This window comes from Symphodus melops (assembly GCF_947650265.1).
Source record: "Symphodus melops genome assembly, chromosome: 22".
Classification (NCBI taxonomy): domain Eukaryota; kingdom Metazoa; phylum Chordata; class Actinopteri; order Labriformes; family Labridae; genus Symphodus; species Symphodus melops.
Genome location: NC_136712.1, coordinates 1,559,549 through 1,577,998, shown reverse-complemented (window position 1 = coordinate 1,577,998; position 18,450 = coordinate 1,559,549). Strand labels below are relative to the sequence as shown.

The 18,450-nt window shown below is 47.7% G+C and overlaps 1 protein-coding gene across 1 annotated transcript in view; it reads left to right on the top strand.

Annotated features, from left to right (window-relative positions):
- The first annotated feature begins 2,394 nt into the window (after positions 1 to 2,394).
- Positions 2,395 to 18,450, top strand: part of usp6nl (USP6 N-terminal like) — a 56,748-nt gene continuing 40,692 nt past the window's right edge. Inside the window, exons 1-2 of the mRNA XM_079335694.1 lie at positions 2,395 to 2,673; positions 7,827 to 7,934. Of these exons, the coding sequence (XP_079191820.1) occupies positions 7,931 to 7,934 (4 nt within the window). The 5' untranslated portion in view covers positions 2,395 to 2,673; positions 7,827 to 7,930. The remainder of the gene's footprint in view (positions 2,674 to 7,826; positions 7,935 to 18,450) is intronic.

Sequence of the window (18,450 nt, the reverse complement as noted above, 5' to 3'; positions counted from 1 at the left end):
GAGCAGAGGAGTCGCCGCACACGGCAAGAGAAATGGTGCGATGCTGCCACCTAGTGTTCAGAATCAGAATCAGCTTTATTGGCCAGGCTGAGTTTGTACAGAGTGTGCATTACAGATGAGGAGGATAATAATAATACTGTGGCTACATGATGAAGCCTGTATGCAGATCCCAGTCTGGCTCTTCTTATGTGTAAGGCTTTAACGTGGAGAGGACGCCATGTCTGACGTGCCGGATCTCAGACCACACAACTTGGATCTCTGCCATGTTTGTTTGAGCCCGACAGAGCGAGCTGCACCGGCACCCAAGTCTTCTAACTTTCCACATTTCTCTCTTCTCTCCAGTCTTTGAAGTGTTTGTGGAAGAGCGTGACTTATTCCCACAAAAATAAAGACATCACAGATAAGAATATCTGTGATGTCATCAGAATGCACTTCTGATTCGGGACACGACCACAGCGTGTGGCTGCGTCGTGCACTTTAAGGTGGAGCTGGTGTCGAATTTGTCCCCCGGTTTAATCGGACTTGAAATCAAACACTCTCATCGCGTGGCGCCTAAAGGGTTAACAGGCCGAGACGCTGCCGAGCACAGACGAGGTAAGAAGAAGAAACGGGGCCTGCAGCTCGGCCACAAACCGGACCTTCAAACCGTTCACGTCCCTGCTGATTCGTGCCACCGAGGCTCACGGGCCGAACCGGACCGCACACGCACGCAAAGTCACGATGCAACGCTGAGCGTGTCCTCGACGAGTGACGGACACGTCCAATAAACGAACACAGCGCGCTGCAAATGAATCAATCAATGGCTGACTTGGAGCGAGGCTGACGTCGGTGCAGAAGGTCGATACTTGGTGGTTGAAAAGGCTCAGTGTCTCTAAACCAAACGAGCGACTGTTGACACTTGTGGTCTCTAAAAAACTGAACACATCTCATTCAATATTTGCTTGCTGTGAATGATCCCGTAGGAATCCTTCCCGTCGTTCACTCACACACTTAGAATAACAAAGCGAGCGGCTCGGTGGTCAAAACAAGCATTTGAAATAAGCTAACAATGATCTGCATGTTTATGAGGATGACCCTGCAGCATGTTTCACTTTACTTTACTCACCTCACAGTCATCAAGACCCCAAAGTATAATAAAAGGGGGATATATTTTGGTGTGCATAGTCCCAGTAAATGTATATTCATAAAGCTGTATTGAGAAATTTAAAAAAGCAAAGAAAAGTACGGCTCCGTTTTTTCCCTTCTCGCCCAGAATAAGTAGCGAGATGGTCACACGCTTTTCTTTTCTCTTCTCGGCTGCACGAGTTGAAAATGAAATGATTTTCTTTTTTCTTTTCTCACCAGGCGTTTAAACCTGGAGGCTTTAACATGAAGTCAGCCTTTAAGAGCCGTTTATTATTCCTGTTATCTTACAGTGAGTGATGAACTCTGTTCTTCCAGCAGTGTGTGTGTGTGTGTGTGTGTGTGTGTGTGTGTGTGTGTGTGTCTCCGAGCAGCGCTCCGTTCTGCCTGTAGAGGGCAGTATGAACACACAGCTGTTCCTGCTGTGCTGCTGTAATTATCATCTCATTCTGAACACTGAGCTCACAGGCCGGAGGACATGTCCATGTCCTGCTGGAGAACAGATGTTGACCGGCGCAGCAACAGAACCGCGATACATCATCTGAACTTTAATCTGCACAGAACTTTGTGTTCTGGGTTCTGCTCGAGAGACGCTCGTGCACTTTGCAACCGAGTAAATATGAGTAAAATAACAAAAACAGAACGACAACCGAAATGTTTTGAAAACATCTCAGAGACAGGAGACGATGAAAACATGCAAAACAATGAAAAAGACACGCCAAGCCTACTGTACCATGATGGACTGTAAAATCATGCTCACATTCGTCCTATGTGGAAAATGTTATTGGAACTGGAAACCAATAAGCACTGGACACTTTATAAAGACAGCTCCTCATCAGCAACTCAGATGCATCACTTTAAAAGACAACAAAAAGCTTCAAATACTAAACACATATTTGTCATTGGCAAAGTTAGGGCCTTATATTCATTTACTTGTGGTTAGTACATTTGTTTTTGCTGCTGTTGCACATCTTTGCACAGTATCTTGAAAGTTTTGTACATCTGCACTTTTATTTGTATCCTTTATATGACATGTTTAAAATCTTTCTTGTGTTAGTTCACACCGGGGCTCAGAGAGAAACATGTATGTTAGATTCTTCTGTGTGTCCGGCACATGTTGAAAAACTGACAATAAAGATAAAATAAAGATTTTTTAATTTAGCGTTTCCTGAAGTTCATTCGTGATTTATAAGGGATATAAAACATAATAATCCCCATGTGCGCGTGTGTGTGTTAACAGTGGGTCATGTTTGTCACATTGAGGACTGTCGCAGACTGGACTGGACTGATCCGCAGCAGCAGCTCCTTCATCATCCTCTACCCGGTGAGGTCAGATGAGCCCGGCGGGAGGCGCATTGCTACCTGGATCCTGCTCGGCTCCCCCCCCCCCTACACACACACACACACACACACACACACGCAGAGTTTGAGAAGTGCTTCTCTCTGGACTTCCTGGTTACGGGACCATGGACGTCTACTGCTCTAGTTCGTCCGGGGAAATACAACCTGCAGCGATGTGATCGAGGAGGACCCGTCGAGTTGTAGAGCCAGGTGAGCACCCCCCGCCCCTCCCCCTCCTCCTCCCCTGGTGTTGGTAGCTCATGTCGGGGCAGATTGAACTTGTCGAGCCCGGTGGATCTGTCAGTGGGAACGGTTTACTGCGGGGCTGAATGACGGTTACTCATTAACGGTAGCTTTTTCAAAGTGAAACCGGACGTGGCGTTGCTGGTTTTAGGGGACTTTATTGGACAGTTTTGTGAAACTATTTACGTACTTATCGCGTTTAAACGAACAGGCTTTAATGTGTTTTTTATCATTGTAAACTTTGTGCTTATTTGTATTCACCGAGGCCTACCTAGCCAAACCCACCAACGCAAAGCTAGCGCCGCTAAACAAGACAACATCCGGTATCATCTTACAAAATAAAAGTCCTATTTTATACGTTACGTTGTTTTTAAAGCGTTTTGGACGAAAAATACGAGGAATCTGTAGTAAAAAGTACATTAAACGTGTATATAGGAAGCAGATCAATCCCAAATACTGTTTCCTTAACGAAATTAAAAATTATATATATTTTATTCTAGCATGAATGATAATATTTGACAAGTTTGTTCTTATTGTAAGTTTTTGACATTAAAATAAAAAATAAAAAAAAGTAAAAGCAAATCAATGACCTCAAAGTGTTGGCAAGAATATAACACAAAACAAAAATAATTGAACTGTGAGCTAAAGCTGTTCAGTAATTGGTATCTTGTATATTTTTTATAAAGTTTATCACTGTAACAAATGTACCCAGTCGTTATTTTGTGAGTCAGGTCGACATATTTCCGGTCTCTTTTCTTCTGAATGTTTATAACTCGACGCCGAAACCCCTTTCAAGACAGCCTCCTGCAACGGAATCAATGCGGCCGGAGCGCCAATCACAGCCTGTCATCGGCTGTTGCCCCGAGCTTCCTGGCTCCCGATTGGCTCTCCTGGTCTGTCACTCACTCTCATCAGCTAGAAGCTGCTACTGCTGCATTTGTAGCTTCTTTTTTTTTTTAAACCAAAAGCACCGGAGCTGTGGACAGGATTAAAGTGGATTCAAACACGGTTGTTTTAATGTTTGTTTTAAATAAAGTTGAGCGTTATGTTTTCTCTAATGCCTCGCGAGAGAAGCGAGTCGAGTTACCTTTGTAGCAAGGTGCGTTAAGCTAAACGAAACAACACGACATGCGGATGTGGGGTTGTCAAAATAAAAGCATGAAACGTGTCAATCCCATATGTTTTTGTATGATTACGAGCCATGCACTGCACTTTTTGAATTGTAAAACCTTTATATTCAACTGGTGTAGCTTGTAAAATAATATATCGAACACACAGTACTTGCATACTCTATTTAAACAAATATTTCAGCACCAACGTCAGGTAAACACAAAGATGCTTCCTTGAGTTTATAGAGGCATTTCAACTCAATTTGCACACGATTTAATTAAATCTGCAAACTATGAAAAAAAAACCTTTACATGCTCTATTTACACGTGTAAACCCTCATAAATTCCCATTAGAAATCTTCTTACAGAATATTTTATTTTTGGCTGATCCTTTTGACAGGAAGTCCTAACCATGGTATGCTGCTAACTTTACAATGGTCTCTCTCTTCCCCCCCCCTCTATCCTTCCTATCCCGCTACAGGATAATGCGGCTTATCGCCTGTCAGGAGCTTTGCAGTTTCAAAACACAGGGCGTGTGAAGCGACATTTTAATGGAGCCACACAAAAAAAAAACATGGTCATACATCGTGCACGTGCACCCATAGATTATGACATGTTGTGGACTTTTAGTATAAATCAAATTGACCACAAATCAAACTGGTAAATGCTAAAAATAACGCGTGTTTTCTGCAGGACCGTCTGTTCTAATTGTGACTGTTAAAAGTGGTCCGAGTGTGTGTATGGGTGGTTTAGTTTCAGGGTCACATTATTCTCCTTATCAGCTCTTATTTTGGAGCCACCGTGTCTCTCTGCGGCTGAGTTTCCCAGCTCTCGTGCCTCAGGACGGAGAGGCGACCAGTCAGCTCACAGCACTTCTATGACTAATAGTAAAGATGGAACATCACATACAGGTGATAGAGGTCAGCTGGCGGCGGGCCGGGATCGTACTACTTGTTTTAAACAGCGTAAAGCTGATTATACCTTCTGTCGTCTCAGCCCCCCGCCCCCCACCCCCCGTGTCACAACGACACAATGTTCTTGTGTTTTCTTTCAAAGCACGACGCTCTTTTGGTCCCACTGTAGCTTTTCCAAGGTCTGATGAGCGTTTGTGCGTCACTGCTGCGATTGTTCAACACTTGACCTTTTTTTTAATTATTTAAATCGCACACATCGTCTCTGTGCTGTGAGAGGCATTTTAGAGGCCGAGTGAACCTCCACACACACACACACACACACACACACACACACACACACACACACACATAATAGTGTGTTCACACTTGCAGAAAATCTCCAGATGTTTTCCAGGAGGATCGTCTCCCACATGTCTCAGATACCTTCAGGAGTGCCGATGTGAAAACGTGGCATTCAGAGTCACGAGACGCTTTTTTTTTTGTTTTTTTAAATTCCCCCTCGGTGAACTTCGAGGTGTCGACAGCCGCCGCTTGTGATCGTCGTCACGCAAGTGTTTTGTGTATTTTCTCTCACAAACAGTCGAAATCTCACAGAGAGAGAGAGAGAGAGAGAGAGGGAGAGAGAGAGAGAGGGGGAGAAATTGTCCCATCACATTTGTCAGGATGATTGAATCAAAGATTGTGACACAAACAGCTTTCTCATCTTGAAATGTGTTTGGATTTTTACACGGCCTCCTTTACTGGATCTTTTTTTTTTTTAAAGCTTGGCTGAGATTTGGTTAAATTGGGAAAAGCGCAGAGAATGTGGGAGTGAAGGGACGAGTCGGTGTAGGAAGCAGCTGCTGGACGTGTCTCTGTGACAGAGAGGAAATGGAAAAGCCCCCGCCGTCGTCGTCGGGGTCAACAACCACAAATTAGTTCATCTTCTTCTCCCGTCGCTCCGCTCTGTGTCGATCTGAGCGTCCGCAGAGCCGCTCCTGAAACAATTCAGTGTGTCAACATGTCAGTGTGTGTGTGTGTGTGTGTGTGTGTGAGAGTGTGTGTGTGTGTGTGTGTGTGCTCTATTGTCACGCTGAACATCATCAGGTGGCGTTCCAAACTCCAAAGTGAGATTTTTCAAGCAGAGAGAGTCCGTAACGTAGCAACAGAAGACTTTAACCATTTCCTCTCTCTCTCTCTCTCTCTCTCTCTCTCTCTCTCTCTCTCTCCCTCTCCCCTGCGTCGCTCGGCCTCTTATCTTCTCGCCGTCCTCGAACAGAAATGACAAAAAGTTGCGTTAAAGAAACGTCTCTCTGTCACCCACATGACCCGCCATCAAGCTTGTCATTTAAAGACGCAGTACGATCTGTTTTCACGTGCCGAGCTGGAGCGTCACACTTTTCGGCGTGGAGCGCTTCTATCTCGCTCTCAGCATGACAAAGAAAACGCTTCGCTCGGATATTTGTCGGATGTTAAGAAGTCAGCGTTTCTTAAAGCTGCAGGCCGTGTGACCGTGCGGCTCAGCTGAGAAGGATTCCAGTCCAGTGCAGCACATTTCAACTCGCTACCCAGGGCAGGCGGCCCACCCACATACCAGATGTGGTCCACACACACACACACACACACTTACACACACACACACACACACACACACACACACACACACACACACACGGGTATCTGCATTCCCTCAGTGCTGTCCAGGCCTTGGCGTTGTTTTTATTGGCCGGTGATCCGGCGCTGGCTCCGTCCTCCGCTCTCTCTTTTAATGCCCAGCTTCAGAGCAGCAACACACACACACACACACACACACACACACAGAGCAGATGCTGAACCGTCCTCTGGCCTGTGTGTGTGTGTGTGTGTGTGTGTGTGTGTGTGTGTATGTGAGCTGGCTCGTGACCCTGCATCAGATGTAACTAACCTCATGTCCAGCAAACGCTCGGCTGTTTGGCTCTCCGTGTTTCCTGCAGGCTGATGGAGATCATTTAGGATAAATGTGCCAGCAGCTGTGTGTCGTGTCCGTGTGTCGTTAACACTGAGCCACACGCACACACACACACACACACACACACACACACCGCAGCAGCAGCAGGCGGCCTGCTGAGTTACATGTTGACTGGTTGACTTAACATCTGACATGTCGTGTGAAGTTCCGCACACGGGATGTGAGGTCGAACGAGGCCGGCGCTCCGACGACACCTGGAAGCACATCAGCTGATCGTTTCCATGGATACGATCAGTACGTCACTGAGGAGGATCCGGGGGGGGGGGGTGTTGGGTTGCAGAGAGAATCACTCCCATGATTCCCCCCCCCGCAAGTCCTTTCGTTGTTGTTTTGATTGAGAGCCCCCTGGTGGCCAAATTCACAAACTGTGCGATTTTAAACGAGACAGACGATTGGCTGAGCTGATCATATTTAATGCCTGGCGTGCAGCGCTGTCAGCGTCACAGGTGGACATATGGTGGACCATCTAATCCAAACATGGCGACCTGACCGGGCTTTGTTTCTGCCTGATAAATCCTTCAAACACGTCTTCAAAAAAACACCCAATTAGAGACTTAAATAATGCGTTCAAATCCTCCGAAATCTGCAGCAGCCGTGGCCACATAAAGGAAGGGGGGGGGGGGGGGCGAGGGGGGGTATTTTCTACATCACCTGCATCATTTACCCCCCTTCTTCTTCGTCTTCCTGCCCCCCTCCCTCCTTTCCTCTTCCTCGTCCAGCAGGCATCTGCAGAGTGATCAAATTACCCACTATTACTGCACGCCATCATCAGATTACTGTTATTTAGCCCGACGACCGGGGCCATTTGGACGGATACACACACACACACACACACACACACACACACACACACACGCACACACACCCTGTGCCCTGCCATTTTCATGCCAGTGAAGATGTTAAGGAGCGGAGCCACATCTCGTGTCGCTCAGAGACGCTGTGGGTTCGATTTCGTTCTGTCCTCTCGTTTATCGTTTAGTCTGATGAACATCCAGAACGTTCCGTCCTGAACGCCGTCTTCCACGTGTTCCGACATTTAAGGAACGTAGAAATGTTACTCCTCATGCTCGCTACAACTTCATGCTTTTTTTTTTATCCCCCCCCCCTCAGGTCATGAGTGCCTCGAGGAGAGACCCAGCGGAGAATAACCTCACCTGTCCAAAGCCCCGCCCCACCCGGGCCTCGCCCCGCCCCCTTACCCCTGGACTCCCACCATGAGTAAGTACCTTCACACCTTTTTATATTCTCACTCGTGAACTCTCTCTCCCTTCCACTTGATCCTTCCGTTCAGACGACGGGCTGACGTCAAACGTGTGAAGGTGAAGACGCAGATAAAAAAGTAGGAGGAGTCATGAGCTGTGTTTGCGTACACAGGAAGTTAGCCTGACGCTCACAGTCGTTGTTTTGTTTTTGAAGCCATTTAAGGATGCAAACTTTATTCGTGTGTGGTGGAAGCCATGCAGGGGTTTGACTTCTGTGAGGCTGGACTGGTTTGGGGGGGGGGGGGGTTTGCAGGTGCAGCTGTGGAGAGCAGTGTTGGTGCCTCATGTGGTCTGTAACGGGTCAGTGGGACGTGGATGCTCTTGCAGAACTCGTGCATCGTTCACTGTTTTTAATATGTAGCATGAATCTGCTTCCTCCGCCTCCCTCTCCCCCTTCCCCCTCCCCCCCTTACCCCCCCCTTCCTGCAGCAGAAACATACGGCGCAGAGAGCAAGCGCTGCAACCCTCAGCACCCCATCACTCATCAATCACAGCGCAAAGCATGATGGGAGGGTAGATGTAGAGGAGGGTGCACTCCATCAGCTCCATCTACAGTATATACTTCACATGTGTGTGTGTGTGTGTGTGTGTGTGTGTGTGTGTGTGTGTGTGTGTGTGTGTGTGTGTGTGTGTGTGTGTGTGTGTGTGTGTGTGCACCGCTGCATGTCAGTGTGTCTGTAATGGCACGGCCTCACATGTGGGCTCAGTGTGAGTCATCCAGCGAGGCCAGACTGTGGTATATTCTGTTAATGTCTCTCACACACACACACACACACACACACACACATTCTGCAGCAGGAGGTTTGATCGTTTTCACATCGGGGGGGGGGCGTGTGTGTGTCCCGTGTTCCTCGGAGCACGGCGCCGCCTCGTGTGCCCTGTAGCGTGCGTTTGTCCTCATGAAGTCAAAAAGGTGTAAAAGTCACAAAAAGATTTGAGCTCCGTCGTTCAGAGTCAGATCGTGTGTCACGTCACATCACGTCACGCCACGCCGCGGTCTCGTTCTGGTGAAGTGACCCGGCTCACACTTCAGTGGCGGTCCGGTCAAAGTGTGTCGCAGAGAGAGACAATATGTGAGAGAGGTGTGTGTGTGTGACGTCCCATCACATCTCTACCTCACTTCACTGCCCCAAAGACATACAGCACAGTGTGTGTGTGTGTGTGTGAGAGGGCTGTGAGGCTGTGGACGTGTATACCAGGGGGCGGGGTCTGTGTTGGCCTGGTAACCCAGAGCATGTGAGGCGTTTACTGGAAGGCGATTGGATTAAGCTGCCGGAGGGGAGTGATGAGAGCTTTAACCCGATTACTGCCTTTTCTGTTGCACACCGACCACACACACACGTCAACGAAACAGGTGTGTGTGTGTGTGTGTGTGTGTGTGTGTGTGTGTGTGTGTGTCAGCGGAGGTCAGGTGCTTGATCTGATTGATTGTGGGTGATGAAAATGGAGGAAAGCGTGATTGATGAGCAGGAAAAAGCCCACGAGGAGCTCGGTGGTTTATGTGCTCACTGCTGCTCCCTCTGTTAGAGTGTGTGTGTGTGTGTGTGTGTGTGTGTGTGTGTGTGTGTGTGTGTGTGTGTGTGTGTGTGTGTGTGTGTGTGCGTCACAAAGGCCCTCGTGTGTTTCATAACAAAAATCAATAAGTTGTTGTGTTAAAAAAATTGTAAAAACAGTGAATTTGTTTAGATTTTGTATTTTTTAAGCACTTTGTGTTAAAGGTCAAATAAAATCAAACATCGTCGGCATAACGGTGACTTTTATTATGTTGCATCTTTTTATCATCTTTGATTGTTTCAAGTTTTGAAGATTTTAGATTTAGTTTGTGAATAAAATCTAAAAACAACATTTCTGTTTTTGAATGTTCATGACGTTTGATTGACTTTCAGTCGTTTCTTTAATGATCTCTTTATGAGAATAGAAAACATGGCGGATGAACGATCTTTGATTTTTTTTGGGGGGGGGCTCTTCGTTTGTACTCAGCCATGTGTTGAATCATTGATACCAACCTTTGATAGACTCCCCTCTAGAAGCTTCATGATGTTGATATCCTGAGATGATTGCCTTAATTACCCCCCGACAACACACACACACACACACACACACACACAGGGGGTCAGGGCGGGGTCAGCGTCCTCTAACGAGTCTCTTAACGAGGACGCATGATTGCTGCTCGTCTGATCTGTTCTCCGAGCGTTTTGTAGAAACGGGACGGCAGCACCATCCGTCTGCTGATTCTGCTCACTGATTGGACGGAGGTCCAGGAGTCGCTTTTTTACTTTTGTTTTGTCGACTCGCAGGTCTTCAGACCTCCATGAACTTGTCCTCCTTTCTCGCTGGCTCCGGGCTGAAGCGTCACACTGATGTTCATGTGATTAGAAGGCTCTGTTTATATCCACACCTGTCATTATTATATTATTACATCTGCTAATAATAGAAGCACATTATGCGACTCCCCGCTCGTCGACCGACTGGGAGTGACGGGAGCGGGAGGAGAGGAGGATCATGACGAATGAGGAAGAGACACACGGGAGCTTTTATAGGTGTTGCATAAAGATAGAGGAGTGTAATGAGTCACCGTTTCTGTCAACAGCTGCCTGCTCCGAGTCAGATATGAAGGGAGAGGCTGAGCCCTGATCTGGTTAATGTGTTCCTCGTTCATGTCAGCTTCTTCCTGTGAGGTTCCTCGCTTGACTTGCCCTCACAAATCAGGAATGAAACACTGAGAGCCGTCCAGTGGCCGACAGCCAATGAGAAATGAGAATAGATCAGGATGTTTAAACAAACCTCCAAACCAACGTACGTTCAGAGCACGCGTACGACGGAATAACCCTCCGCTCGGCTCCGGCAGGCGGCGGAAGTCTGTAATCGCCATTCCAAAAAGGTTTAACCCGGACGAGAACGGAGAAAAATGTCGATGTATAAACCGCTTTCACACCACGCGTAGTTTAGCTACTTCTGGTGGAGAATAAAAAGCTGAAGTTTTGTATACTTGCATTCGTCTGAACAGCCAATCAGATGGATTCCTCTCACCACGCCGCTCGGCGCTGATTCAACGTGTGGAATCGGACACAGCGCAGGTCTTTAGCCTGACTTTTGCACTTTGTGTCTCTTATCTGGTCTGTCAGGATGTCAGCTGGAGGACTCGAGGATTTATGTCTCTGTACATGTTTTTATGATGTGTTGGAGTCAGATCCCTCCACGGTTTAAACCGTGTGTTTTCACTTCCTGCTTCCTGAAACAGCCGCTCTTCCATTAACAGGATCCGGCTTTGTTTTCCTCCAGTGTTCGAGTGAAACTTTTCCACCTCTGAACTCGCAGGGAGGAGGTTTAAGGAGACTGGAGGGCAATCTGTTCACCTGTCCTCACACACACACACACACACACACACACACACACACACACACACACACACACACACACGGCGTCTGAGGGAGAGTGATGTCATCAGGCGGCCTGCCGGGCACAGTGTCTGGGTGTGGTGCAGGATAATTACCTCCTCCTCTGAAAGTCTCATCTGGCCTCCATCTGTTCCACTCTACAGCACAGTTAGCTTAGCCGCAGCGCTGACAGCTAACGCTCTCTTTTAACACCCTGCTAAGCCTGCACGTTCTATTAAAAGTGGGCGGAGCATGCAGCTTCTTTTTCCAGCCACGACCGGGTCCACCAGCCGACAGGCGCACACGCACACACACCGTCACACATGGAAGTGTTTAAAGTGACTTTAAATAGCACGCCGACCCACCGCCACGTTCACTTCCACCATCAGTGAGCGGGCCGGTGTTTCCAACACTGACGGAAATATAAAGAGTTAGTCATCTTAAATCCTAATCATCATATTTATTGGAGAAAAATTCCCAGATTACATTCTTCCAAATGTGTTTTTTTTTCCTCCTCCAAAACAGCTAATTAAATATTTGCGGGGAAAAAAGTTCCCTTCATACGTCATCGTAGATTTGAGAAACACTTGTTCACACATTTTGCCATTTTCTCACATAATTGAAGACGAGCCAAACGATGAACAGAGAGAAAGAATTAGTGCTTAGACACTCTGTGATAGCTCGCGTTAGCGCTGTGTTTGTATAACATGCTAGTGCCGCTAGCTCGTCTGAAAACATGCCAACTTCCTGCAGCTCTTGAAGGCAGCGTTTAGCGCGGCGGCCCCGTCGTAGTGATGACACGTGTGTGAGCGTGAAATGTGTCACAGGCTGCGTAAAGATGGATGTTTGTTTGTTTGTTTGTTTGTTTGTTGGGAAAGCACCCGAGGGGTCACGCAGGTCGGGCGGGTTTCTGAGCGAAGCGTGCCGTGGATCTGAACCTGAGCAGAGATGGGTGCAGGTGTCGTTACAGATGGCTGTTTTCATTTATGCCTCTCTCTCTCTCTCTCCCTCTCTCTCTCTCTCTCGCTCTCTCTCTCTCTCTCTCTCTGGTGTGACATTAAACTTCAGGAACACTTTGGTTTCACTGCAGCAGCTAAATGCTCATAAAGTCGGGACTGTTTACTCCCAGAATGCCACTTTGTGTGTTTTCTACCGCAACTTCTCCCTTTTCTTCTTTTACCCACAATTCAATTGGCTTCGCTTGCTGCTTTAGTGGCGTGATTTCATAAACGTCGGGGGGGGGGGGTGTTTTGATTGTGTGTGTGTTTTTTTTTTTTTAAAGCTACATGACTCGGCTGTGTTAGCGCTGAGCTGTCATGTGGATTCAAGCAGCTATTGGTCATTTAGACGCCATAAATAATAACACGTGACACTGAGACGTCTTTGGCTGTAAATGATAAAAGAGATTAAAGCCTCGTGCAGATTTGATCAGCACAGTTTTTTTTTTTTTTTGTTTTTTTTGCACAAACATTGTGACAGTGACATGTTAAAAAAAAAAAGAAAAGAATAAAGAAAGGAAAGTTGAAACAAACTGGGAGCAGAAGTGAATCCAGAACGTGTCAGTTCAAAGTGAAGACGCGTCTCCTTCGTCTCCTTCGTCTCCTGCTGTCCTCCTTTTCTCTGTCGTTCCAGCACGTTCTGCTTCATGCCAGTGTGTGAAGATAAAAAACAGTCTGTGTGTGTGTGTGTGTGTGTGTGTGTGTGTGTGCGTGCGTGTGTGTGTGAAGATAAAAAACAGTCTGTGTGTGTGTGTGTGTGTGTGTGTGTGTGATGTCAGTGGTGTGCAGGAATGCAGCTCATCCACCCTCTCTCTCTCTCTCTCTCTCTCTCTCCTTTCCTCACAGCGCTGTTATGTTTGTGGGGACGGGGGATGAAGGGGGGGGGGGGCTGTGTTGAGTTATAGGATGGGGGGGGGGGTGAGGGGTGTTGGGGGGGGGGGGGGGGGTGAGGGGTGTTGGGGGGGGGGGGTTACAGGAAGGAAGCCGTGCTGGAATCTGATTACATCTCCCAGTAAACAGGGCAGCGGTAGGAAATGGATCCGTGGACCCTCCTGTCCTCGGGGCATCGAGCTCGCCGCGCTCAAGCTTCCAGATTTATTAAATGTGAGCGAGCACACACGCACATACCTGAGCACATCCTCACCTGCACGTTACATACTTATTAGAAACTAAATTTAGTCCATGCAGAGCTGCAGTTTGATGTGACAGCAGCCGACGACGGTTCAAAGACAGCGAAGAGAAAAACGTCTCGTTTTGGATCAAACTATAAAAATCACTTTTGATGTTTTAGTCAAAACCGCACCCACCGAGACCAAGACATACCCGAGACCAGAGTGCTCCAAGACATCAGGACCGAGTCGAGACCCAAGACCATAAATATCAGAAACACTGGAAAGGTTGCCGTGGTAACCCGGGGATAATCAAACTCGATGTTTGTTCCTTTTAGAACGAGGCGCTCGTCCACACGGCTGCTCGCTCGTCAAGTTTTCTGCAGCTCAACGTTTTATTCCCGATGTCCACCGCGACGTAAAGAGCAGGAGGAGACGCTTCTCTGTACTTTGAATCCCTGCAGCTATCTTCAATATTTAAAATGTTCAAGCGGCTTCGACCACGCAGAGCTGCTGAGTCTGCAGAGGACGATAAAAGTGCAAAAAGAAAAACAACGATTTATAGAGAGCAGAAGTCTGCAGATAACTGCTGAATGAAATTATCCACAAAGATCCCGTGAAGCAAGAACATTAGAAAAGGAACCCACACAGAATGTCTCCCTCTTCTCTCGTACACACACACACACACACACACACACACACACACACAGAAGTCTCAGCCCGGTCACAAAGCCTCTCTCGGCCTCTCTGGGTTCAGTTTCCATGGTGAGCCGAGCAGAGCGCTTCAGAGAGCTCTGCTGTGTTTGTGCGTGTGTGGCCTTCGTGCCTTCTTGATCGAAAAGTAACTTCAAAATGGAGGCAAAATAATTAACTTATCCTTCATTGTCTGCTTGATGTGCGAACGCGTCACACGAGCTCACAGTGGGAGCGCACGCCGTGCATCACGGGACAGACGCTGCAGGGACACGTTGAGACCAGGAGTCAAATCATAAGGTATCTGCAGCCTCCCAATGAGATCATCAACAGTCGGCTTACTTACTGTAAAGTGTCTGGGGAGGACACACACACACACACACACACACACACACACACACACACACACACCCAGTGACAAACCTCTCCCCGCCCGCCAACTTGTGATAAACGACGCACACCTCATCGACCGATGTCAAGAGGGCTTCACCTGCTCGACTGTGTGATGTATATGAGGACTTCAGTGTCTGCGTGTGAGTGCGGGGGAGACGCTGTGTGGAGCATTGTGGGTAATTTTATTTTGTTGACTCCCACGTCGGCGTGGCAGCCGTAGATCAGTGAAACCTCCACCGTCCTCTGCTACTTTACTGTACCAGCTGTTTATTCTACTGTCGCCTTGTAAACACACACACACACACACACACACACACACACACTGTTTACTGAGCTCCCTCTATACCAGCTATTGAATCTCCCACCTTTGTGTTGTCTGTTTACAGGGGGAGGGGGGGGGGGAGGGGCTGAGAGAGGTCAGCTCTGAGTCTTAACGTGACGTCTCAGTCCGGATGATTTCTTGGTTTTCTGATGGATTTTTGCTTCTTTTTCTTTTTTAAAATTTAAGCTCAAGAACATTTGCATCGGACGGCGGCGTGCCTCCGAGGAGAGTTCACTTCTTACGGCTGTTTTAAAGAAGGATGTTGGCGTTTTGATTGCCACCACTTTTACTCGCTGGTCATGCCACCATGATGGTTCCGTGCCATTTGGATCGATGCCGTCTTTTAGAGTTTTTCCTGCAGCCGAGGGACAAGGCGGGGCTTATTGCATTTAAAGAGACACACACACCAAAACGGAGCGTTCAGAGAGAGCTGGTGTCACAAACCTTCTCTGCTGCTTCACTCATGTCATAGTTGGACCAAAGCACAGACTGTTTAAAAAGGTGGGAAAAGGGCTTCAACATGTCCTCTTTAAACCAATAGACAGCTGTTATATTCCAGATTCATTCATAAACTCAAAAAAAACAAAAAAACGGGAAGAAATGTTGCACGATGAAAGAAATGTCATTACAGCTGCAGGAACATTATAAAAGTCGTTTGCAGCCACATGAGAGTACACATCATGAGTCATGTAACTCGTGTTTACTCAAACTGGTTTGTTTTATGAGGCTTTGCAAAACCCCGAGTAAAAACCACATATGAACATGCGACACATTAAACGTAACCACGGTGGTTAACAGCAGAAGAAACACACACACAGTCGTTTGAGAGCCGGAACCTGCAGACGAGACGCTTTGATTTTTAACCCCTCAACACCTCCGTTTATCATTTTTAAATATCTCAATCACATCCACGTTCTCCTGACGTGTTCGGCGTACAAGGAACTTTGAATAAAACCCTTTTCGACGATGTTAGAGGCACTGATGTGAATACTGCCGGACAGGTGGTGTCGGAAAACTTCATGTGACCCGCCGCGAGGGACAGTGGAAATCTCTGCTGTGGTCTAATTGGTCGAAAAAAATCTGCAAACTTCAAACAGGAAATGACACGGGGAGGGCAAACAGGAAGCGTGAGGGGAAAGAGCTTGTGTTTTTCTTTTTCCCGTCCGTTCCCACTCCCTCGCTCGCTCGCTCGCTCGCTCGCTCGCTCGCCCCCGGCACCGAGCCAGGCTAGGGAGAGAGGAAGGAGGGAGGAAAGGGAGTGAGAGAGCCACAGTGACAGGAGGGCATTCTGGGGAATCCCACCTCTTCCTCTTCCCGCCCTCGTGGCCACAAATTAAAATTTCCACCTGTGTCCTCGGAGCGGTATGAATCAGACGAAGCTCTGAGCCCATGATTTTGGTTGAAGGTGCGAGCTGACATTAAGAGCCGTCCTGCGTGTGTTGTTGTACCTGTGCGCTGGCTCTCATTAGCATTCAGCAGCAGGACTCCGAGTGCCACGACGCACTGAAGCGCAGCAGGCAGCATTAATCAATGCACCCAGCAATCAGCACCTAGCCTAATTCAATAAGTCCCCCTCCAACAGAATACCACCATTAGGACGACAGAGCGTGTGTGTGTGTGTGTGTGTGTGTGTGTGTGTGTGTGTGTTTTGCGCAGCTGCTGCCGGCCCAAAAACAATCCGCTCCAGAGAGACGGAGTGAAGAGGAAGCAGACGGAGAGAATCATGGAGAGGAGAGCCGTGTCAGATTGGTGTCGCCACTTTTTCTCTCCGGCGCTCCGGTTCAGACGAGGCCGCCCAGACGAAACTGTGGAGCCGCCATTTTTTATTTTATTTCGTTGCACATCTGGCTTTTGTTCCAACGCCCCTCTAAACATTTTCTGTGTCGGCTGATTCTGCTCTCAGATGTCTCTAAAAAGCATCAACGGGTGGATTTCAGCTGCTGAAGCACAGACGCTAATAATAGCCGCTAATGATAGCCTGCGTTCCTGCGCGCGGCGCTAACTGCATGGAGCTGCCATCATGTCGTCACACCTGTAGGTCTCAGAGGCCGTGCATCAGCCCCTCGTTCAGACGCACAGTCGTCCGTCTCCTGTCAGCCAGGAGCGCCGTCACTGGAGGGTCGTATCGAGCGGGAGTTTGTGAGAAGGTCACGCGTGTGCTGCCGGGACCGGACTTCCATCGATATCCTCCCGCAGATTGATTCCAGGCGTCCAACCTTTTTCTTACTGATTCCCTCACATCTTCCAATCCTTTGATTGTCGAAGTCGACTCTGTGTTTATGTTCACGCGTGCAGCTCGGCGTGAAAACTTCAGGAGCTCGTGGAGAAGTTTGTCCGCTCCGGACGAACGTACAAATCCTGACGTTCAGGCAGCCACTCGCTGAAGACGTCCTTCATGCGTCTTTGTGCTCATGTATCAGACGTACACGAGATGGTGTCATGTCTGTACTCAGGGGAAATTGGACCTTCAGTTATGTTGATAAAAATGTCGTTTTTTTTTCACGTCCATGCGTTTGTGTCGCAGCCTAGCAACAGTGTCCTAGCAACAGCAGACGCCGACTCGGCTTTGTGGTGCAGTAATTGGAGCTTTTTAACTCGTGTTGAAGTATCGACCGGGAACACACACACACACACACACAGGTACAGTATCTGAGTATGTATGTGTGTGTGTGTGTGTGTGTGTGTGTGTGTGTGTGTGTGTGTGTGTGTCAGGAGAGAAGAAAGATGGAGTGTGTGTGCGTGACGGGGGAGAGAAACATGCAGCGTGTATAAAAGAGATGTTTTATAGTGTAAACAGTAAAGCTGCTCTGCCCTTCAGCACGTGCAGTGTGTGTGTGTGTGTGTGTGTGTGTGTGTGTGTGTGTGTGTGTGTGTGTGTGTGTGTGTGTGTGATGTCATTGGCGTGTGTTCAACATGGCGTTGGGCGTTAACGACTCGGCTTTTTTCCACGTGCCCTGAAGGTGTGCTCGTGTGTCATTCGCTGCGTCTTCTGACCCGCTCTGATACAGGAGCATCACTCACCGCCGGGGCTGCTGGGAAACGTAGTTTGGTTTGAAGAGAAGAAGGAGGAGGAGGAGGAGGAGGAGGAAAGATGAGGGCGCAGTAAAAACAATAATTGGCTTTATTGTTGGTTATTTAGAAAAAAACACGTCAAAGAAACACGACGTGGAAACGTTGAAGTTTAAAGAAGCTTCTAAAGAAAACAGAAGAGTGGAACGTGAAATCAGAACCACATCCATCTTACAACTCAAATTCAAATTCAAAAAACTTTATTTGTCCCCGGTGGGCGACACAAACGCACACAGAGCAGAACGACAGAACTAAAAATACACAAAGAAAATAAAGTGTTGACAAAAAGTCAACAAATACATTTAAATACAAAATGTAAAATAAAAGATCAGAAAGTTGAAAACATCAAAGAAGAGTGGACCGAGAGAACACAAGTCAAACAACAGACTATAAATGTATATTAAAGATATATAAAAGGAGCAGTGACGGCGGTGCATTGATATGAAAGCGAGCACGGACTGCACCGAGGTCGCGTCATCAAATGAAAGAATAAAATGGATTCATTACGGCG